This window comes from Puntigrus tetrazona, chromosome 12, assembly GCF_018831695.1.
Source record: "Puntigrus tetrazona isolate hp1 chromosome 12, ASM1883169v1, whole genome shotgun sequence".
NCBI classification, from domain to species: Eukaryota; Metazoa; Chordata; class Actinopteri; order Cypriniformes; family Cyprinidae; genus Puntigrus; species Puntigrus tetrazona.
The window spans coordinates 2,057,994-2,082,928 of record NC_056710.1 but is presented as its reverse complement, the minus strand read 5'-3'; the positions used below and the strand labels follow the sequence as shown (position 1 = coordinate 2,082,928).

Here is a 24,935-nt window from a genome sequence, read left to right as displayed (position 1 = left end):
TGTATATTTACTATGTATATATAAACACACACACATACAGTGTATATATTGTCTATATACATTTATATATTTACATTTGTATCTAACCCTAAGCATAACATATTTTTCTTTCATATATACACGTATTCAGGGGCTTAGCAACTTTTTTCTTTTAATTTGCAGATTTCCTACTGTAAGTACAAGCTATATAAACCAAGTTTTTGATTAGTAATATGCATTGCTATGAACTTCCTTTGGACATCTTTAAAGGTGATTTTCTCAGTTTTTAGGCTAGATTTATTTTACACACTCAGATTCCAGATATTCAAATAGATGTGTCTTGATTAAATATTGCCCTATCATAACAAACCATACATCAATGGAAATCTTATTCTGCTTTCTGATTATATATAAATCTCAAAAAAAAAAAGCATCTACTAAACGAGATATAACTGATTATATAATATAGCAAATATGTTTTAGTATATGAACATAAACTTAAAACACCTAAAATCTGTTTTATTTGCAGCGTTTTTCACAATAGACATCTCAAAGCAGCTTTACAGAACGTTATGTTGTTAATCTTTTAAAACATATTCATATTTTTTAGTAATGCCTCTTACAGAAAAAGGTTCTTTGTTTTAATCTTTGGAAGATTTAACATCCATGGACACATTGCATTTCAGAATATTCAAATGTTCTTTATGCAAAAAATGGTTAATAAAGGTTTATACAGTGATGCCATAGAAGAACCATTTTGGTTTCCCTGAAGAACCTTTCTAAAAAAGAACCATTATTTTCTTAGTGTGAAGTATAAAGTAAAGAAACCCAAAATGGTTCTTCCATGATTTCAGCGTGTAGCAGTGTACACAACCATGCTAACACATTCTTCCAATCAATTGAACATCAAATTAAAACTGAAACATGACTTGAAACGCTTGTCAACAATCCATTCCCGACCATTTAATTTTCGCCATATGAATGCGAACGCCGTGCAGGGGGCCTCTTACAGAGTGAGCAAAAAAACAAAACAAAAAAACTCCAACCTGAAACCAAATACATTTGTGTCAGTTTAATGAAGCAGAAGCTGTGCCACATTTATGAATAAGGCACAGCAGAAATTAACGAGGGTCTTTGCGGCTGTGGGACTAATCAATCGAGATTCAGTCGCCACACACACAAAGCCGCTGCATTTGTCAGAGCGGTGTTTGTCTGTCCTCATATCTTGCCGTATTGATTTTTGCCTCCTCCCAATAGCTACCTCTGACGGACTGTCAGGTTACAGGCCAAGTTGTCGGCTGAATGATATTAAACTTCCAGCCGAATGCTGCACTTGATGCATCAGTAATGGTACAAATACTACTGAAAAAATGTGCTAAAATTTTGGGGTACAACAGCTTGTCCCTCAAAGGGACAATTTTCTAACTTATATACCTCAAAAATTAATCTTTTTGGAATTTAATGCATTTTGTTGTCTTCAATATGTCTCTCTATATACTTTCAGATTTTAGTTAGGATAATATTAAAACACTGGTCCCCATGTTCACCAACTGTTACCATTTCTTTCTCTCTTTTTTTTTTTTAAATAAAATACATAAATGGAAGATTATATATATTTTAAATAATTATTCAAGAAAAGATATCATGCTTTTCATTTTATCGTATGTCTTGCTTTGTTTGTTTTTATGGGACGAGGTCAAACATCAACCCTGTTTGTGTTTTGTTTTTTACCGTAAACTATTAAACATGTCAAATTAAATATTTGTAGAAATATCACGCAATTTCCTCATCGTGGTTAATGCGCCACATATTCTGAAGGCACAGTTATCTATTAAACATCTGTTAAAATCCATTTAAGCTTTGAAAAGTTAATAAAGAGATCCTAAAAGAAACGCAATGAATCGAGTGGTTTAATCAAGTCTTATTACACTATTGTGTCTCTTCAGACGATTAACGGATTTCGTTTAGTTTTTTATTAATACGCATAGAGCATATCAAACATGATAAACAGCAACTTAAACACGCTAGCTTTATTTTTGTTCAGTTGAGCTTCCCTTTAATATATTTTTAAAGTACACCGACCGATGCTTTTATATGAATAAACAAAAAAGTGTTCATATTTGAGTGAACTGTCCCTTTAATTTAGCTCGCGATGGCAAAGTTCAATTTACAAACACTTCATTAAACATCACTCGTTGGATAGAGAGGTTTAAAATGTAATTTTGTTGCATAACGATCTTAAGCCAGCGGATCGATGCCTGATTCGCTTTCTTGCTGCTTTGATAGAAGAATGAATCATCTTCTACAAGAAGTGTGTGTCATACCATACGAGGTTAAAAAAAGGTTTATAGTGACGAGCGTCTCTAGTATGAATAAGAAGATGGCAAAGTACATCGCATCTGCTCTCTGCGCTCACGCAGAGACTCCTACACTCGTGTGTGCATCTTGACGCAGGTCAAGTATGATCCTGTTTGATCACCGTAAAACCTCCTTTTATATAAAACGCAAATAATAAGCTTTATAGTCAGTAAACGGATCTATTAATGAGGCACTTTCCTGGCTGCATAAACGGTTACTTTATAAGGCAGCATGCTAGCTCAAACAATACAGAAAAGCTGCTTATACTTCTAATATAGTTTGGTTAGCGTTCTAAATGATACGTCTTGACTCATTTTTATTTAAAACACATTCTTGCGTGAAAACCTGCAATGCATTCTGGATTAGATTAATGTAGTACATGTGGCGTTTTAGAAATCGGCACACTTTGCGGCCTGGCTTGGCATGATACAAACTATTTTTATTTAGCGATGTGCAAAATCACGAAAACACAGACATATAAGATGCGGCTTGCATGTACTTGCTATGCAGCAATTCGGTGTTTTTCCAACAGTGACAACAGTGTTAAAAGTCAAGGGGAAGGATTACAAATAATAAAATGTCTGCTTTCTGCATTTAGACAGTAACGGATTGCTTGCGTGCTTTGTCTACTTGTTTATTCACACTGTGTACTGCGGGTCAGAGCTGGATGTGTTACATTAAAGCCTGGAGAGCTGCCTGGAAATAATTGTATTTGTACTCTTTAAATTATGTCGACCTACTTTGCAACTTTAAATTATAAATTACGCATTTTTTTTCCGTTTTGGGTCACTGTGAACACTGCAGGCTGTTTAGTGGAAACTAAAAGGACACAATGTCAAAAATGAAAAATATTTTCAAATCCATATCGGGGGTTTTTTTTTCTTCTGCGGCGCATTTCGCGATGTTAAGATCGTTATCGATAAAGGTCATTAGCTCTTGCAATGCCACATGATTGCAAATATATTGAAAGAGCGTTTCAATATACAGTTAGATTGAATGTGCGTCTCGTATTAACTTTTTTTATTAGATACATTACCTACACTTTTGTGTTTCACAGCTGAAAGGAGGTTGCGTTTAATTGACACCATTTGCTTTTTTTGCTAAAAGATCGTTCAGAAATATGCTTGACTTGTTCGAATGCCATTCATTTCGAGAAAGTGACAAGCGCGTGTTTTTTTCAGGTCGTTGACTCAAGTAGCGCTTGAGATTTTCAGAGGAGGAAGTGAAGAAGCTGCACTTACTCTGTTTGAAGCCCAGGTAGGGTATCCTCTCAATGGGAGTTTTCCTGTCTTTCATGTACTTGTACAGTGCCACCAGGAAGGCCTGCTCATCTGTGCGACACTCCTCACCCGCATCCACCTTCGGGTTATCCTCGGGCGACGCTTTTTTACAACTGCTTCCACTGCTGGTGTTCCTGGACTTGGACACTCCTGATTTTGAGTCGCCCTTGATCTAAACACCAAGAAACATAATGTTGAAAAGCACGCCCCGGTCTGTCGTACCAAATGTGACATTAGAATTGCTTAAGGAAAATATTACAAGATTTTCTTAACTATTATTGTCTTCACCAGTAACACTTTTAAAGCATCTTCGAATCACCACTGTATTAACTAAACCCTAACTTTTAACTAAACAAATCATTTTCACTAGATTTGTGATTACAAAGTTGCCACTGGGTCAGAAAAACGATTAACACTAAATTTGAGATTTTAAGGTTATTAAATTTTAATTTGTCTTTTTTTAAAGAAATTATGTAGATGTTTGCTACCCATAAGAATCCATAGGATTTTTTGAAAAGCTTGTTATTCTTACCAAAGCTGCATTTATTTGATCAAAAATACAGTCAAATTATGAGATATTATTACACTTTCAAAATATCGTTCAAATAATCAGAATATATTTTAAAATGATCATTTAATTTATTTCTGAAATGGCAAACCGTAATCTTCAGCAGTATGTTTATGAAGCAGTATTTCTTATGGTGTGTAATCCTCTTATGAAATATTTGTTATGATAGTCAATGTTAAAAAACGGTTGGGCTGCTTAATGTTTAAAAGCATATATTTTCTTCAGGATTTTGAGAAAAATAAATAAATAAAAATATATATATAAAGTATATTTTATAGACCTTATATATATATATATATATATATATATATATATATATATATATATATATATATATATATATATATATATATATATATTTTTTTACCCACCTAAAGTTTATGAATGGATCAAACAGATCAAAAGGTTTTTTTTTTTTTTTGTAAAAAAAAAAATTAATAAATAAAACAGTTATAAAGAAATACTAATTTTATATTTTGCAACTGGGAGTTTACATCCTAAAATTCTGATAAAATAAATCAGAATTGTGAGATAAAAAGTTATAATATTTTTTTTCCTATTTTTATTTATTCTGTGGCAGAAAGAGGCTTCCATACGAATCCAACGGACCAAAGCGTTTTGTTTATTTATTTATTTATTTATTTTTTTGTCCAAAAATAAAAAATGAAACCTGCAAATCTCCAGCTAGCGACTGCTGGTTTGCATACTGATTGTTTTCAGTTCCGAGGGGCAAAAAAATATGCTGCGTAAAAATAGATGCCGTGCATTTCCCCGACACCACTGCAAGCTCTCAGACACTTAAAATAGCTTGTTCTGACCCAGGAGTGAGTGTCTGAGAACTGTTCTGGAGTCAGTTTTACAGTTTCAGGCCCCACCGTGCTGTCACATGCTGCAGTCATCGCTGGCCCACACACGTCTGTTTAGCCATCTGTTCCCGATAATCAAGAGCATTTATTTTCCAAAAGGAGTTATCAAGGCCAGCGGAATATGCGAACGAACACAAAAAAAGTCAAAGAAAGAAATGCAGAAGCATTAGGTTACACTGACACGAACTAAACAATCCCTGGAAGCAGTATAACATGCTTTTTGAAGTATATGCGTGCGTGTTCTTTATCACACGAGCGCAACTGCAAAAACAAAAACCCTTTGTTTTTAATTAGAATGAATTATTTTTATTATTGAGGCCAAATTATTCTGCTTGAAATACAGTTCCTTTTTGTTCCACGGCAAAGATTTACACCCCGACGGTGCTCCGCAGAGGATCACGACTCTCTACATTACGATCAAATCGCGGAGTAAAGATTCCCATCCCGAGCAAAGCAGCTGATGGCTTTCGAAAGACCTTGAACCGCATTAGATCACATCACAGTCGGGGCCGGTTTAGATCACAGCATGTTTTCAAGGTTCTCGACAAAGCTGGAGTGAATTAGCTGCTGTTTTGCCGAACAAATATTCACCCAGACGAGTACGATCGTAAAACGCTGCCCCTCGCGCTGGCAGGAGAATGGACAGGAAATGACACGTAGGGGCAAAGGTTAATAAAATAACAAGAAGAAAAACAATCGAAGCCCATTAGTCAAACATGGGAAACTGAAGAAAGAGTAACACTAAATGCCAAACAACAGGAGGAGGGGGAAGTGATTCAGATTGATGGACTGAAACTGAGGCTAAGCTGCCTAGAACTATGCAACTAATAAAATAATTCATCGCTGAAAGTAAAAATCAAAATGAAGAACGACCTGTATATCTGTGACCGTGTCAGTGCTGGACAATAATAACGTTTTGAAATTGTCCGAATTGAGTGAAAATAGAAGCTGATAATATGGAGGCTTATTAAATTCATTCATTTATTTCAAATGTAACCAGTACGCTGTTATTTTATAGCTGTTCTCAAAGAAAATAAACTGTTCATTTTACCTTCAGCAGCTATATGTTAGTTTATTTTATGATTTTTTTTCTACATTTATTAAATGAAAATATTTTATTAATTCAAGAATTTCTGAAAACTTTAAGGTTTTCAAACAGTTCTTTTAACAGCAGTTTTCAAAATAAGTTTTAATCTGTACAATTATTTCATTTCATTTTTATTTTTAAATTGTACCCTTATTTTATATATATATATATATATATATATATATATATATATATATATATAAAGAAAAAAATACATATATATATATATATATATATATATATATATATATATATATATATATATATATATATAATACCCTTAATATATCAGGTTTAGTATTTTATATCATTTTTTAAAACTTTTTATTTAGTATGCAGTATATTTACATAAAAAAATGACCATAAACATATTATAAATTCCAAAAAATGTATCTATCTACCGTAATGAATGGAAATTGTTTTCACAGTTTTTTAAGCATGTTTAGTTATTTATTTACTTCATTTAAACCTGGCACTGGGAGCCCAGATTTCAATCACAATATGAAAATAACGAGCTTGTAATTTGTACGGCCCCGAGTTTCAACATCCGTGTATTTCTGCAGCCCTACCTTGACTAGAGCCTTGCCCTCCAGACCGTTGGTCTCTTTGGCAGCACCCTGTCCCTGCGAGTCTCGCCGCTGGGAGATGGAGAGCTTCTTCTTCCGGGGCCGGCCCTTCAGGTTGGGTGCTGCGGACGGCAGAAGAGTAGTTAGAGCGGTTATTGACAGCCATATGCACCCACAACCCATAAAGACCGCACTATAGCACAAATTCGGAAAACATGGCACCATATAAGCCGTGTCTGCAGCCGACACACATCGACCACAGCCAGCATTGTTCCACCAATTGGCGGCTTGACAAGTGATCCCTGGAGCCATTCCAGTGACTTGCATTGCTTTAAATTATATATCATCCTCCTTCATTCTGGATATTTTTACATTGAATGGCACTCAGGACTTAATTATCCCGAGACAAGGTCAAAACGCTGTCTGTCACTGTTTCGGGCATTCCTGATCATCGGTTCCACATCATTTTCATCATTATATTGGCCTCTAAGCAAGAATGTTAGATAATAGACATTGTAATGGTAAAACAATTCGCAGAATGACAGGATGTGCCAACAGCCGGAAAACTCAAACAGAACCTGAAGGGCAAATGAGTAAAATCACTAATGTGTCGTCATGGCGGCTCAAAATAACAGCTCAACTGGAGGTGCAACTGGGTCAGCCTTAAAAAGTCGTTCATCCAAAAATAAGGATTCTTGTCAGTATTCGCTCGCACATATTGTGTTAGATATTCTCTAATAGTCTACTTGACATGGCGAGGCTTATGCCCGCAAACCGAATTTATGAAATTCGTAATTCTATGCTCTTAAAGGTGCTGTATGTAGGATACTACATGCTAAGCTAGCATACCCGTTTATCGACGCTACCGCTATTCTCCTTTGAAAATGTGTCGCGACAGTGGCTTTGACATCGTTTCAATGGGAAAACAGCATGCGATTACCGCATTATACCAAACTGACCGTTTAGCAGACTGTAAGTCCGATATATCCGCCACCTCTGATGCCCGCGCTGCCGACGGGGTCAGAGGAAAATCAAATGTTTCACATTTCTGGTTTCTAAAAGCCCATTGTGCACCTGATGAATGCCATCAAAGCATCGCCAGCGTCAAGCTGAAAAACCTGCAAGCTCGAGCGAGAGTTCAAACTCGGAGCGGCGAGAGGCAGGCGGAGCTTTTGACACGGGACAGGTGTTCTCGAGCACAGGTTCAGTCGGGTCAGCCTCCGCTGCATTCCGCGCGCGCTGATGATTAAATCATCGTCAAGGTTACAAAGGGCCCCGAGGCTGAGGCCGCGGCGCCGCACTTGATCTTCCAACAGACTGGCAACCTGATCTGCAGCTAGTATTAACTAATCAGCAGACGAAGAGCTGCTTTTCCTTTATCTCGGGTTCTTTTCTCAAGGTGCCGCCTTTTTCTCGTCAAATTTGGCGCATGCTGCAGCGGGGTCAGAGAAGCGGCGCATCAAATGAGTCCATTTGTTCATAAATAAACATTTATGTAAGAAGCCTTTTTGTCACCTTGGCAACAGGCAGGTTGTTTACTTGGCTGCTGTGGCCATGACAAACACATTTGCGCAGGCATCCGTGGGCTCGGCGGAGGAAAGGCTTACGTTTATTGAGGAAACCAGGCCGCTTCTCTCTTAAATGTCACTTTTCCTTTGTTCCTTAGACTAATTCATTCAAACAGGATTCGTATTCGCGGATTCTTTCTCTTTTAGCTTCCACTCCGCATCACAATCATTTAAATTCTAGCCCCGTGAGTAATGTATTACTCATGATTGCCGGAGTACATTAGCTCTTTTACTTCACGCTTGTTATCCAGCATTGAGCACTCCATTCCCATTTTGAAGGCTATTATAAATAACAAATAATATGTTTGGGTATTTCTTATTTATTTAATGTACATATTACTATTTAAGAAGTCTCTCATGCTCACTGAGGCTGCATTTTTTACTGGAAATTATATCTATTTTCATTTGAAAATGTTTGTTCTTGATGATAAGGTTGAATTTTTCAGTGTCACATAATCCATCAGAAATTGCTCTAATATATATATATATATATATATATATATATATATATATATATATATATATATATATATATATATATATATATATATATATATATATATATATATATATATATATATATATATATATATATATATAGTCACCAAGTAAAACATGATCCTGGATTACTTGGAACATTACTGTCCAAAAATATAGATCCCAATTCCTTCCCTTAAACGTAAACCTACCCAAAATTTATTCCTAAAATCTGTGGGAAATGATAGCTGATCAACAGGGATGTAGAAGAACATCTTGTACTTGGTGAAACTACTTGTACTTAACATTATATATATATATATATATATATATATATATATATATATATATATATATATATATATATATATATAAATTTAAAATGATGACATTTAAAATATATTTGTTGTATTAGTGTAACATTCTTAGATCTGTTTAAGATCTTGTTATACTATATACACACACACTCTTAATAAAATATATTTAATATAAATTAGAAAGATAAAAAATATCAAGATAATATCAAAGTTAATAGGAAATTATAATAATATAAATCACAATATCAAGATACCGTAAGATACAAATTATATAGATAATAATTAACATGTAACAATTGTTTAATAAATTAAAACATGGACGAAACCTTTGATTAAAAATAGTCTTAAGTGTAATGTTTTAATAATTGTGTAATAATAAAAATTGTGTAATAATCATTAATATTTTATTATTATTATTATTATATTACAATCACATGTACTTCAAAATGTAGATTCTGCTGTGCAATAATATTTTTCTGTTATTAAAAAAATATAAATATATTTTTATTGTGCGTTTTTGTTTTGTTTTAAATCCATTGCGTGAAATTCCATGGACTTTTCCCCCAAATCCGGATTCCATTTAAGCCTGCTGATGAGACCTAACAAGTCTCTCTCTCTCTCTCTCTCTCTCTCTCTCTCTCTCTCTCTCTCTCTCTCTCTCTTTTCTCTCTCTCTCTCTCTCTCTCTCTCTCTCTCTCTCTCTCTCTCTCTCTCTCTCATTCTTGCACACAATATGGGGACTAGATTGGCTGATATTTCTGCCAGGCTGAAGAATCTGCCAATATTTGGGAGATTGTGAGACATCGGCTATTGTGAGATAACTGGCTGTTCCTGCTTAGCCAGAAGAAGAATGTTAGAACTTATAATTAGAATTGATATACTTTATATGTATCCAGCGCCCTTGTCGATGAGCAATATGCATTGAGCGCGTTTACACGAGTGCGATCATTTAAATGCTTAACCACCAACGGCGATCATGCAGCTGCCACGGCATTTTAAAAGCAAAGCTCCAGTTATCCGAAGGAATCGCCGACCCCTTCTTTATACGTCTTCTTTCCTTGTTCCCCCTAAACCGACGTCTCCCTTTGTCGCAAACGTTAAAAGCTCATTAGCGCAACTCGGGTTGCTTTTGTTTCCAGTAATCTGCGCGCTTTCCATCTGTGGATTTTAACAGGTCATTTACCCTGGTGCTGGGGGGCCGAAGGGTGGCCGGAGCTTTGAAGCCGAGCGGGGCTTCTCTACCTTCTTCCAAAGTCATTACAGAGCACTATGGGGTCTCTCGCAGATCAAATATCTGCTTGTGCATTCCTGTGGTCGTGCTTTTTTTTTTTTCCTTTGAGCAAATACGTTTGAAGCATATCTGCGGATTCTCCAGAGTTTTGGCCTGTAACATTTGCGGTGGATGGAAGTTTCAGAGGAAGCCAAATTAAATGAACTGTATCTGAGAGTCTCATTCAAAGTCAGACCCACACCCGTCCACCCAAAACACACACACACACACACACACACACTCAGTACAGTATGGGAAAAATATTTGCACTCACATTCCATGGCTCAATCATTGTACAGTATGTTTATAACTACTATAAACGTGAATTAATAAACTTAATATAATAATAAATGCAACTTTACAGTTTACAATAACTTTTTAATGGTGTGATTTGATTTGACTTGATATTTTTAAGCATTTTACTCTGATTGAATGGGAAAATGTTGGACTATGATATTGGTTATTATTATATTTTTCCTGCTCGCATGGTTGTGGTTACATCGACCGAAAATTAGTTTTATAGATGTATAAACTTAATACAATCTGATTTAGGAAATCCATAGGTTAATAAACTTAATAAAGGAAAGCATTGTGCACTTAGAAGTCTAATAAAAACAAAACCAGAGACATTTGAAATAACATTGATTTCATATAACTTCAAAAAATACATAAATGTATGTATTAAAAGTTTGAAGTGGCTTGTATTTGTAAGGGTTATTACAGTAAGGGTTATTAACTAAAAAAAATGATACAATATTTTAAAAATAAATAGCAATATTTCTCATTTACATTTATTGTAACTTGCACTAAAATAACAAAAGCTAAATAATAATTAATAAAGATTAATAATTAAATTAAATTAATAAATTAGGATGCACACACATAAATGCAATATCTAATAGAGCTAAACGTTTTTGTTTAATTATATATGTATTACTTTGTATATTTACTATGTATAAATACACATAAATACAGTATATATTTTAAATATATTCACCTTTCTATTCTTATTTTATAATATATATCAATATATTTAATATAAATATAATATATATATATATTTTCTTAAATATATATGTGTGTTTATATATATATATATATATATATATATATATATATATATATATATATATATATATATATATATATATATAAAAAAATATACACAGTATACACACATATATTATGTAAACAAAAGCTTTTATTTTGAATGAGATTAATTGCGCTGAATCGTTTGACAGCACTAATATCTAACAGCATGACAAAACCAAACAACAAATTTAATAAAACAAAACCATAATATAAATAAATATGAATAATAATTTCAGTTCAGCAATTTAAATGAATTATTGAAATGACAGCGATGCTCATTGAGTCTGACATGTCTGACTGCCGTGAAAGAGCTAGACTGTGCTGAAAGGTCGCGCTCATCACATGACCTGCGTGTTCTGGCACACGTCCACTTGATAAACTCTGCTGCTAGGAAACCCGCTGCTTTCATTCTGCAGGAAGACAGAAGGGCTGTACGCCAACTTCTGCCAGGCTGGCCCCGCCCATGTTTTCATCACCATCCAGCTGCACTTTCATTCATAACATCCCGGCACACGTCACTGAGGTAAGTGGATTATATGAGCACATATATGACAGACACGTTCATAGCAGTAATCCACAGACCCAGACCGACAAATCTGTTAAACTGAAACTTTCTCCTTGGCTCTCTCTCTCGTAGCCTGTTAACACATACAGTGGTTTTACAGCTTTACAATCACTTTTCAGTCGGTCATGTTATGGCTGACAACGAATAAACAACCCAAAATTGGATTAAACACTATTTTGTGGTGACTGATTTTTGATGGCCGACACACACACACACACACACACACATATATATTTTTTAACACACATAGCTGAAAGTGTGTGTAACTTTATACATTTACAAAACCAAGAATAATAATAAAAACAATAAAACAAACATATCAACCGCTAGCAAAAGTTTGAATTTTGTCAAATTAAATTCAAATGAAAATTATTATTAATCATAATTTATAATATATATATATATATATATATATATATATATATATATATATATATATATATATATATGTGTGTGTGTTATGTTAGGATACCTTATATTTTTAATAGATTTTAATAATTTATAATTTATTAATAATTAATAATAATTTTCATTTGAGTTTAATTAGACAAAATTCAAAATTTTGCTAGTGGTTGATCAATGTATTGCAGAGAGAGATGAATGAAAACAGATGAATTTTTAAATGATTGGCATTGGTCAATAACCATATATATATATATATATATATATATATATAATATATTACATTATAATATATATATATATATATATATATATATATATATATATATATATATATATATATATATATATATATATATAATATATATATATATATATATATATAAAAACGGTGAGCATAAGAGATTGCTTTTAAATACATTCAAAACATTTTGTAATAATTCCAAACTTTTGACTGGTAGGTTGCGCTTTTTGGAAACACGTTTGGCAATCATAATTCTTTGCAATTTATTTATGGCACATCTAAGAAATGAAGCACATTGGCTTTAAACCTTTCTCAGCATCACTGGAAATAAAAAGCTTGTGATGGGTTTAGTCGCTGCAAAGCACCGAACCCCCTTTATTCCTCCCTTCCAGTAGCCTGATTTAATTCCTCACTCCGTGTGATTTAACACAGCTCTATACAGCAGATGGCACTGTGAGGTGCAGAAGGAGCAAAACATACACGATGAATAAATGATATCGCCCTCGTTAAATAATGCTGCGCTCCCAAATCCCCCACCAAAATGGCAACACTTCTATCTTTTAATCGCTGAGAGTGTTGAGCAGAAGTCTCTGAATCAGCAGCAGCGACTTTTTTTTTTACAGTGCAAACAGATTGGACCAAACAATAAGTCGATGTCGCTGCGCGTCCCCTCGCGGGGGGAACTGCGGTGTGAGCACGTAGATGACGCACACACCAAGGTCAGATGCTAATTCAAGAGGGAGCAAGTGGTGGAGTCACAGCACACCGCTAAAAGCTGCGGTACACACACACACACACACACACACCCTCGCATATGCCTGAGGATGCATCGGCGCTCTCTCTCACACGCCCAAACGGACCTGAGAACTTCTTCATGTCTCAGGAGAAAATATGAATGGTGCCCGCCTTGTGCCAGAGTCAACTATTGGTCAAAGAATAAAAAAGAATAAAAAAGGTCTGATATTCTATAACGTTCCGTTTTCGTACGTCCCGGTTCCTTCTGTTATTAACTAGAAAAAACGCGAGATTCGAGGTAATATACATACATTCGTACGACAGATGGTTTGGGAGTTAATAATCTTTATAATCATGGCCAATAACTAATAAATGGTCAAGATGAAATTCTTTATATGTATGCATTGCGTTGGTCGTCAATTAAAAATATTTAGGCGCAAAACCATAATTATGAAACGGTAAGATTAAGTGAGTGCTTTTTTAATATTAATACCATTTTCACGTTATCGGCAATAATAAATATAACTAATAAATAACTAAATGAATAAAACCGAACAAATACACAAAAATATTCCATTTTTGAATATAAAAATATGTTAATAGTGCATCAAAAGAGTACATTTAACAATACTATATTCAGTGTAAAGTTATATTTGCTATTAAAGTTATTATTGTGTGATTGTTTAAGTGGTGTGTGTGTGCTGAAACGAATTAAAAATGTAAAAAATTTAAACGTTGCCTTGAAAAGAGAAATTAATAATGAAAGCAATTAAATAGCTAATGTTGCCTGTTACCGATAAAACTAATTTTTAATATTACCCGATACTGAATATTGGCATACAGTACACTGCTTTTTAATAAAGTTAGTTCATATGGTAAAATACAAACAAAATATGGTCAGTGTATGAAAGGCTGTATTGTGTTTGTACCATATTAACAAATAAAAATAAAACCATTTATTGCCGCAAGACATTTTAGTCACAAAGCAATATAATCACGGTGATAAAATACAAGACTAATCAAACTTGATCCAGTTCTTAGCAAAAGCAGCGGCGGCATCTGCTCTTCAACTCTTCTTCTGCTCTGAATATGCTAATATGCTGTCTCAGCTTCTGTTATGAACTTCTGACTAGCTGCCATTTGATCTCTGTCTAAAAATAATCCAACGTCATTTTGTTTCTCTGTCTCTCTCTCTCTCTCTCTCTCTCCCTCACTTTTTCTACACACATTCCTGTCAATCCATTCAGTCACACAGATTTTTTTTTAGTTTTAGTTTAAACCCCCCCTTAGGTGGCATAATTAAACAATAAAAACTCTCGTGAGCGCAGGCCGTGTTATTAAAAAAGATCAGATGTGAGAGTAATCGGCGGCGTTGGAGATTTGCGCTGAATTATTTATACGCGTCATGTTGGAGGAGTCATCTCATTGACAGCCAGTTGCCCTCTAGTGTTACTGTGAGGTATCACACACACACACACACACACACACACACACACACAGAGCAAAATACAAACAGCCCATACAGCTTTACAATCGCTTTAACCCCTTCCTGCCATGACATCATATTAGCTAACTTAATGGATACACCCCCAGTATCTTTCCTCAAAGGTTTAAGGACGAAACATGGAATTACTACAAATACTATTAATCAAATATCAAAATATAGGATGTATCATCTGGCCAACCGCATACCTAGGTCATACTGTAATCAAATACAAATAAAATCATTCTGTCTAGACACAGATAGACAACATATATATATATATGTGTGTGTGTGTGTGTGTAAAAATAGAATAATCTGTGGTGTGTGTGTGTATATATATATATATATATATATATATATATATATATATATATATATATATATATAATGTGTGTATATATATATATATATATATATATATATATATATATATATAATATTGATTACTCTATAATATATATATATATATATATATATATATATATATAGATAGATAGATAGATAGATACATAGATAGACAGAAATATATATAAATAAATTTGATGGATAGTGGAGAAAATGTGTGTGTGTGTGTGTAGTGGGGTGTGTTAATAAAAGCAGTCTCCCCTTGCACTTACTAAGATGAGCACCCTGGGTCACTGTAACCTCAACCTGCTCTGTGCACAAGAATATAAAAAGCTGAGACTACAGGATATTCAAGTGTCCATTAATCTCGCCAGCGTCCGTCAGAGCTGCTGGCACGGCCGCTCACGTGGGTTCAGCGCGGAACGGGACACTACGAGAGGGATTTATAGACATCCAAATTAACAGTCGCCGCTGAACAACAGATGCGTCGTCACCCGATCCGGCCCCTCAGCGTTTATTTAGTGTGTCTTCCCTGTGCTGGATTTCATCCTCATTTAGACATGCCACGGTCCGGGCCGAGGTTATGACTGAGACTGGATCCACTCACACTGGCTCAGGAATGTGTAATAACCATCATGCCAATTTCTCATAAATCTCATTTATTTTCCTAACTCTCTCGCTCTGCGCTGCTCCCCCCTATTGAAGATGCTAATATGCCCTGTGGTTTGACCGAGAACTGGCCATCTGTGTTGACATTTAATGTATTGGATAGTTAGCACTTTACGTTGCAGTGGATTTTAATGCGGTCTGGGAATAAATTCAAGTGGGGTGAGTGATAGAGCTCAAGAACAGATCTGTGCGGTCTACAAATTGTTATTAAATGAATAGCAAACATGAAATAATATTAGAAATAATATTATTTCTATGGACTTTTCTATGAAAAATTCTAAATGATGATGATGATGATTATTAAAATATTTATATAAATATATAAATATGTATTTGAATATATATATATATATATATATATATATATATATATATATTATTTTTATTGTATCCAAAATAAATGTTTTTGCTTACATAATATGTGTTGTACTACTGTGCATATATATAGTTACATGCATTTACATGAACATTATATTATATTTATTTTTATTTTATATTATATTATATTTATTTTTAATATATAAACATACCATTTTTTTAAATATATGTGAATATTCATATAGACATAATAAATATGTGTTTGTGTGTGTGTATATAACATTTAACAAACATATTGTAAAAATATATAAACAACACACACACACACACACACACACACACACATATATATATATATATATATATATATATATATATATATATATATATATATATATATATATAATAAAAATATATAAATGTTTATTTCTAGAAAATTTATGTTTTGGTAAATCAGAATATATATCAAAAATGTACTATGCGGTAATACACGGCATAAACCAGAAAATGGTAAACATATTATTTTTCACATCTAGAAATTCAGCTACAACAATGCAATAATCCATGTGAGAGAAGATGACAAAAAGCACACCATCCTGTGGCAAATTCATCAAACTAAATTGCATGATATCCATGGGGAGGGCAGAGCGCACAGTGCAAATTTGCATCAGAATTGCTGATGCAACCGCATTACCGCCAGCAAAGCGCAAGTGCAGCCCGACTGACAGATGCATCCTGGGGGACAAAATAAAAGGCCAGCATGTGCCGCAGACAGATCTCTTAAGCTGGAAGCTTGAGTGTTTCACCTAGTGTTTGTGTGTGTGTGTGTGTGTGTCTGAGAGAGAGAGAGAGACAAAGAGATGGACAGATCTGTCCACTTATGTAAGCATGAAGGACCTGGGCATCCCTGCTAGCTCTCCATCTTGTGTGTGTGTGTGTGTGTGTGTGTGTGTGTGTGTGTTGATTGTGGGTTAGTTGAGGTGGTCCTGAGACGGGGGTGCAGCAGGTTGCAGATGGCACTTCATATGTTGTGGTATCGGTTCTTCTGCACTGCAGTCCAGACACATGAGCACCGTGATACATCCTCTGCCAGATGCTAAATATTCGCTGCTCTAAATAAAATCAGCAGCATCTCGGCGTGGATGCGTTCATTTGTTAGCAGCGAGAGATGAAACATATTAATATAGTTCATTATTATTTTAATCATAATGGACGTGTCGTTTATGTTTTGCGAGCATATTTGATTTGATAATATTTTTTAAATCAATTCTGTCTGGTGTTACTAATTAATACAAGGACCAGCTCAAACGTAGGAAATGATTCATAAAAAAAACGACGATATAATAATGAGCAATTAAAAGAAAAACAGACAGACAGATGTGAGTACGCTAACAATAATAATGCGGTAGTCACAAAAATATTTTAATATTTAGTAAAAAAAAAATGTATGATAAAGTAGTGTAGGGCAGTATAGTATAAACTACATTATAAATAATTATAAATATGTTATAAATAACTAATAATAATAATTACGTAAGTCTAAGTATTATAAAATGTCACCATCTGAATACATAGTAATATTCAATACAATAAAACTGCTAATAAAAATAAAATATAGTGATAATATTTAACATTAATCGATATACTACAAAAACAATAATATAATAATAATAATAATCTAGTGAAAATATTTTCGACTTAATTAAATATAAAATAACGATGTGAAAAAAACACTCCCACCGCTATTACTAATAAAGTAGTGTAGTGTAGTACAGTATAAAGACTGCATGAACAAACAGAGAGATATATAGATAGCTGGTGTAACTGTAGGCGTTTGTTCATTTCTGCTGATATAATGTGAATTCCACGGTGGCTGTTATTTCCAGGGAGACGGGCAGCATATAAAGGATCTTCTGCCCGCCTCAGAAACTTTGATTTCCTCTGAATATAATTACACAGCACAGCGTGTGCTTTCTGTCACAGTCAACGCAAAAAAGAGGTTATTTCATAAGCGCTCATTGTGTTTCCAGCGCTAATGATTTTCATTAGCGCATAAGTAATGTTAAATGTCTATGAAATGCTTCGGCTCGGTCGGAAACGCGCACGTGACGCTCAGCTCTGACCTTTATTTTAAAATAAACAGCCCTGTTTGCATAAAACGCACGGATTAATCCTTTAACTCTAAACCTATTAAGAACTTCAAAGGCTGAAGATGGAGGGAGACCTTTAATGGGAAGGAGAACTTGTTATCTGTGCGTACGATTGAAGAACTCTGGCCCAGAGCCAAGCGCTAATCATCATTATACATCCGACCACAACCTCACCATGACAACCGCGATACCGACAGAGCGTGTGTATTTGCCAAAACTTAAGGCAACTTTGAAGCCAGCGCCCCCTGCGTTTGATTCGGCTCGATAGAATCGATTGGGGTTCAGACGCGTGGAATATTACAGCCTCGTTTCAGACGAGCATTATTGAAATCGAGAGATAATTTACGGACATCTGTTCTCATTCAAGGTTCGCCTCGCACTCAAAGAAATCCATTTCTCTTTTAAGCGTTTCTTTTTTTATCGTATCCCGATATGTTTTTTCAAAGACAGAAGCGGGTTTCTAACACCTGTGTGTCAGCTTAATGAAAGAGATGTTTATTTTGATAAATCAGTTGAAGATTTGATTTTCTGGCAGCGAGCTGTACTGAAAGAGCTGCAGGAACAGCATTTTGAACACAAGAACGCATCCCGTGTGACCCCAATCCTTTCCGTACTGAATGCTGATCGCAGATTCTGCTTGGGAATGAAAAACCACGAACTGGGGCGAAAACAGGGTCTCAAAGCCATCCATAAAAGGAGGAAAAATAATCACCATGTGACTATTGCATTAACGTTCTAATTTTCAAACGTGAAACATGAAATAAAACGTATCAGAATAGGTATATAACCATTCATTTGCCAGTTTGGTTCCAAATTTGTAGCAACCGAGGTTATAATAGTTATCTATGAACCTAAAAATACAACTAAAAATACAACTAAATCCGTTAAAGCACTGGATAAAAAAGGCAGAACATTTATTATTAGATTTTTATTTTATTAATATATAATTTCAAGCAGCATAACTAAAATAGCTAGAAGTAAAACTGGAATAAGAATTAATAATAAAGTATTTAGAAAAACAAACGGAAAAGGAAAATGGACATTCTAAATATAAATAAATTATTAATAACTTTTTTATATAGTATGTAAATGATTAAAAAATAAAAATAATGAAATTTAATATAACTATATATATTATATTATATATATATATATATATATATATATATATATATATATATATATATATATATATATATATATATATATATTTATATATATATATATATATATATATATATATATATATATATATATATATATATATATATATATATATATATATAATAATATATATATATATTTACATTATTCAGAAGAAATGTCCAAATTGTTTTTCAGTGTGATAAAGACGACAAACTGAAAAATTAGCAACATAAATTTCGTTTAAATGTATGTTACATTTTTATTTAATTTATGTTCGATTATTGTACGCCAAACTGCACGATATGCTACAAGCCGGGACACCGAGGTACGTCCTGTTCATGGAAAATGCTGTTCCCACCAAAACCGCAAAGTATCACCCAACATGTCATCGAAACAAACATAATACAGCAAACTAAGCGAATTATCAATGAACGGCTTTCGATTAAGGGCCGCCATGAAAGCGGAGCACTGTGCTAGGCAAACTCAGCGGCTGTCCCACTGCCTCCGCTAGGGGATCCGGTCCGGCCGGCCAACGGCACAGATGGACGCATGCCCGCGTGTGACACGCCAGATCTGCTCTGCGGGGAATCTGATAACGAGAGAGCGGCTCCAAGCTCCTCATCTGCTGAACAATGCTCAGGTCCTTGGCCCTTCCCCCTCTCTGCCGGAGTTCACAATGAGCTTATTTGCATATCACTGTCAAAATCTGAATCAGCAAGTTCCTTGCTCTTGGCAGGACGGGTCTACCGAGTTAACCTGCTGAGGCCCTGTAGGCTGGGAGGGGCCCTGTGGGACCGGAGCCCGAAGCCGCTCCGCCTGACAACCGCCGTTTGTCTTTTAGGCAAACCTTTGCCCAGGAATGGATCCGCTCCATTGGCCAATGCTGGTATTTGCATAATTTTGTGTTCATTTCCATATTTATATAAATAATACATTTCTAATGTCACTCAGAGAATAATAAGCAGGACATCCGGGTCAATGCTTGACTTCCTCTTTAAGATATTACTTTGTTTAAAGGCAAATTAATTATGGTCAGTGAAGAGGAATTATTAATAGTGAGCACTTAAAGGAACAGTTCACCCAAAATGAAATCTCCAATCAGTACTGCTATACGGGTCAATGGCGAATAACAGTGGACGAAGTGGAGGGGGGGCATCTTTAAAAACGCAATCTTAGCATTTACTTTATTTTTACACCATTGTGGAAAAAATTATATGACAAAGTAATTTTGTGTAAACATCAAGTATTACATTTTCTTTACACTTATAATAATAAGAAAAACGATTTAAATACATTTTTAAAGGTTATATATATATATATATATATATATATATATATATATATATATATATATATATATATATATATATATATATATATATATATATATAATATAATATATATATATATAATATATAATGATATAATATTTTTTCAAGATATATTTTACAAATATTATTAATTATTTATTCATTAATAATTCCTGTTATTTTTTTACATTTTCAATTTATTTTTCAAGGTGAAATATATATTTACAAATTTTTCAAGAGACGATTTTGCATGATTGCTACACCAAATTATGTTATTTATTATGTTTTTATATTTTTATATATACTAGTAAACATTCAAAGTAAACAGTTCAAAGTCAAGGTTTTAATCCACTTCAGATGCCGACTAGCATATATATATATATATATATATATATATATATATGTGTGTGTATATATATTTATGCACCATTTTATACACATTAATAATAAAGAAAGACAAGGAAATGAGCCCAAAATGTCCATAACGAAAAAAATAATAAACACCCAAAAGAGAGAAAAGGAAAGTAAAGCAAATTAGGTTCATTTCAAGGTAAACTGTAGCTTTAAAAAGTGAAATAAAAGAAGTGATTATGCAGAAACGGTAAGACTACATCTTTCATTAATCTTAACAATGAGGGGGGAAAGTTCCAGGAAGTTGTAATTAAACAACTCAAAGAACTATTGTTTGCTGTCTGCTCAATGACTCCAGAGAAGAAAATGTTCTCGCAAACAAAACAAGCTCCACAGTGGGTAGAAACCTTTAAGATATTAAAACAGTTCATCAGAATGCACATTTTCTAATCTACACTTAAACGTACAAAGCGGCCATGAAAGAGTATGCATCGCTGATGTAATAGTGTCAATAGACCTTCAGCAACCCGCGGTACGGTTCAACAGATGAAGTCTTGAACGCTCTGAGGATCACAAACGGCAAAACAATCTACAACAATACCGCATTGTGAACTGGCAGTACGTTTAACTTCGCGAGGCTTAACGCTCTGCAGTGCTCACAATACATGAACTGTCTTCTGGAAATCAGCAGAAATTGAGAGGAAATTCTAAATGGTTAAAGAATTTAACGACAGTAGGATCAGTGAGAGAGATCATTGGCATTCAGAACATGCCTATAATGTAGTTATAATATACTTCCATACCATTAAAGCTCTGTAAAATGTGCTCTAGAAGAACCTTTATGAACTGATTGAATGAGAACATGTCTTGACACTGACCTTAAAAAAAAATATCAGTGAGGTCATTGAGGCAAAGCGGCAAGTGAAAGTATTCTATAATAAAGCGTACCTTGGGTAAAGAAATAAAAATCTCATATTTTCAGCAGGCAAACTGATTTTAAGACAGATCTACCGTGAGCTCTGAGATTATTAGCAATACGCTGAAATTTGATTTCTGTTCCTTTTTTAAATAAAAAATGTATAGATATGTATTAGTGCTGCCCATTTTTTTTGGATTTTTTTCTATAGGGATTTTCAAAATGGTACAGGGTGAGTCAGAACATTACCTTCGAAGCAAAGAAGTACAAGACTAGGTACAAGATCTTGTTATTATCTTGTTTATTTGTAACAAATCCCAAGTATTATTTTCCCAAGTAGCCAATACCATTTAGCGTAACGACAACTAATTCGAGTGAAATGGTGAAAATCCTTTTTTTCACTTAAGAACTACAACACCCATAATCCTGTAGAGATATCCGCCAATCAGAAATGTTCATATCTAGTGGCCACACCTGTGAAGCAGTGCAAATGACGTACTTGCGTTGAAGTCATTAAACTAAACTTAAGGCCCATTCACACCAAGCACGATAACTAAAGATAATGATATAGTTTTAAAAATCATTAAATAATAACACAGTTCACCTCACAACAATAAAGGCACACAGAAACGTTATCATTGGCATCATTTTCAGTACAATATCGACAGCCAATCAAAATCCATCCTGCTATAACTAGCTCAAGAATTTAAGGCGCATGTGCACTTTCAATAAACAGATTTCGTTTGCTAAAATTGTTATGTTTATAGTTATCATGCTTGGTGCGAACGAGCCTTTAAACCGCATATTTGACTATTCTGCTACATAATAAATCAATACAAACATGTCGCACCATCATTTCGATTTTTAAGGCCATTTGCATTGCTTCATAGTATAAGAAGTAGCTTTGTATTTTTTCAGACTTTGAATTTTCTGCCTAAAAAGAAAGCTGCCAATGTTTGATATGAAGCTGGTCGAGTTTGATTCCTAAACCAAGAGCGCTGAAGAAGCGTGGACACACTGTTGTGCTGTATTGCTACCCGGCTGAATAATGAAACGCTACAAGCCAGTGCTGCTAAATGAAATTATCCTTAGGGGAAAAATGGAAGGAGCATATGGACTTTCCCTCTGTTACAGCGAATAAAAACAGGCAGCCACTTGTAAACACGTTCATTTTTACACTCATCTTCATCTTGTTGTTGTTAGCGGTTGAGTTCTCAGTGCCATCATGAACAGCTAAGTGTTTTAACAATAGCCCTCCGTGTTTTGTCCAATCGTTTCGCTATAATACTGAACAGCTTGAAGCAAAACCGAGTTAGCAGTCGACAAAGGCAGCAACCTTCTGAGGCAGCCTCCTAATTTTAACTGAATCTTGTAAGTGACAGTTTTGGTAGGCTTTGCACAGGCAGGAATACATAAATAGCGCGTCTCACAAAGTAGCTGGTGAGCTAACACTGTGATATTTTAATATAGTGCTGCAGGGATGATGTATAGCATTTTAGCACTTCCGCTTCCATCGTGCTGAGTAGATGGGCTTTTAAAGGGATTTTTGGTTAAATGCCTGACATAAGGTCTGTAATTAACACAAATGTAAAAAAATGTCATGTTTTATCTCACAAGATAAAATATGTAAGTAATGCCCCCTTTTTTAAATCTATTACTTGTCTAGAAAAAAGGCGGTTGCTAACAAGTGGCTAAATGGAACTACAGAGATCCTTGGGGACATTAAACGTCACCACATCAAACATGTAAAATCATCTACTAATCTGCATTCGTATCCTCAGCTTCCAGTTTTCGAATAAAAATCGCTTTAGGCATTTTTACTTAATAATGGGAGATGGAAACGCATTCGCCAAATACATTTCTCCGTGCGCGACAAAAAAAATTGCGTAGCTTTGCAAACCCTAAATATCCAGTGGACCAATCTCCTTTTCAGGACATTTCGGAAAATTTTACAATCATGCTTTTACAACCTATTCTAATTCGAACATTCAAAAAATATTTTTTACGTTGAGACCGAAAGAATGGCGTTCAGGTTTAAGTTCGTTTACAGCCTACCTTTCGCCTTTTTACTCTTTCGCGATTGAATTCAGGCTTTTAAAATCGTGAACACCCGCCATAATCAAAATTGCGCGAGAATCAAAACCTCTGTTAGTCGCAGAGCTCATTTCCCGCGATGGCGTAGTTTTTTTTTTTTTTGCGGTAATTCAAAAGCCGATGGGATAATCGAATTACAAAACCTAAGGAAACCAGGATAAAGCTAACTTCTGGGCTGGCCTACAAAAACATGCCAAACAAACGCATTAATTATGATATCTAATAAGCATTAATAGGCACCCGCGTTTAGAAGAAAAAAAAGAAAACGAATCAGATTTAGAATATGCAAGTCGGCCAGAGAAAAATGAGGAAAGGATGCAGATCAAACGCAAACCGGCCTCTCATATCAACACCGTCCAATTTAGGCCACTGGCTGTTTTTTTTTTCTTCTTCTTCCACAAGAGCTTTTTGTGTTGTAATTATTCCTCACATGCTTCCCAATGACCTTGTTGAAACAGCGTGTTCACCCCTCACGTTTACATCCTTGGAATGATGTATGATTTGCCTAGCGATTCTGTGCTCCAAATGGCAGGGGAGGCGCAATGCACTAACTAATTGTTTAAGCATAGCGGAGGGCTATTAAAGAAGCTCTTCACAATGCTACTCCATTATTTCTGCATGAATGCTGCTGCGCTATGCAAACCCAACCGGGGGCCCAAGCCTTTTGCTCCGACGATGTTAACACTCCTCTCTGTATCTAATACTCGCTCTGTATGATCAAATAAACAGAAACCGCTTTGAGAACGAACGCGGCAGTTATTATCTTGTTTATTTGTAAC

At 34.6% G+C, this 24,935-nt stretch overlaps 1 protein-coding gene across 1 annotated transcript in view; it reads right to left on the bottom strand.

The window, feature by feature from the left end:
• Positions 1 to 24,935, bottom strand: part of arid5b (AT-rich interaction domain 5B) — a 102,925-nt gene that overhangs the window by 26,215 nt on the left and 51,775 nt on the right. The window contains exons 5-6 of the mRNA XM_043254034.1: positions 6,708 to 6,826; positions 3,579 to 3,789 (exon numbers count right to left, since the gene is read on the bottom strand). Of these exons, the coding sequence (XP_043109969.1) occupies positions 3,579 to 3,789; positions 6,708 to 6,826 (330 nt within the window). The remainder of the gene's footprint in view (positions 1 to 3,578; positions 3,790 to 6,707; positions 6,827 to 24,935) is intronic.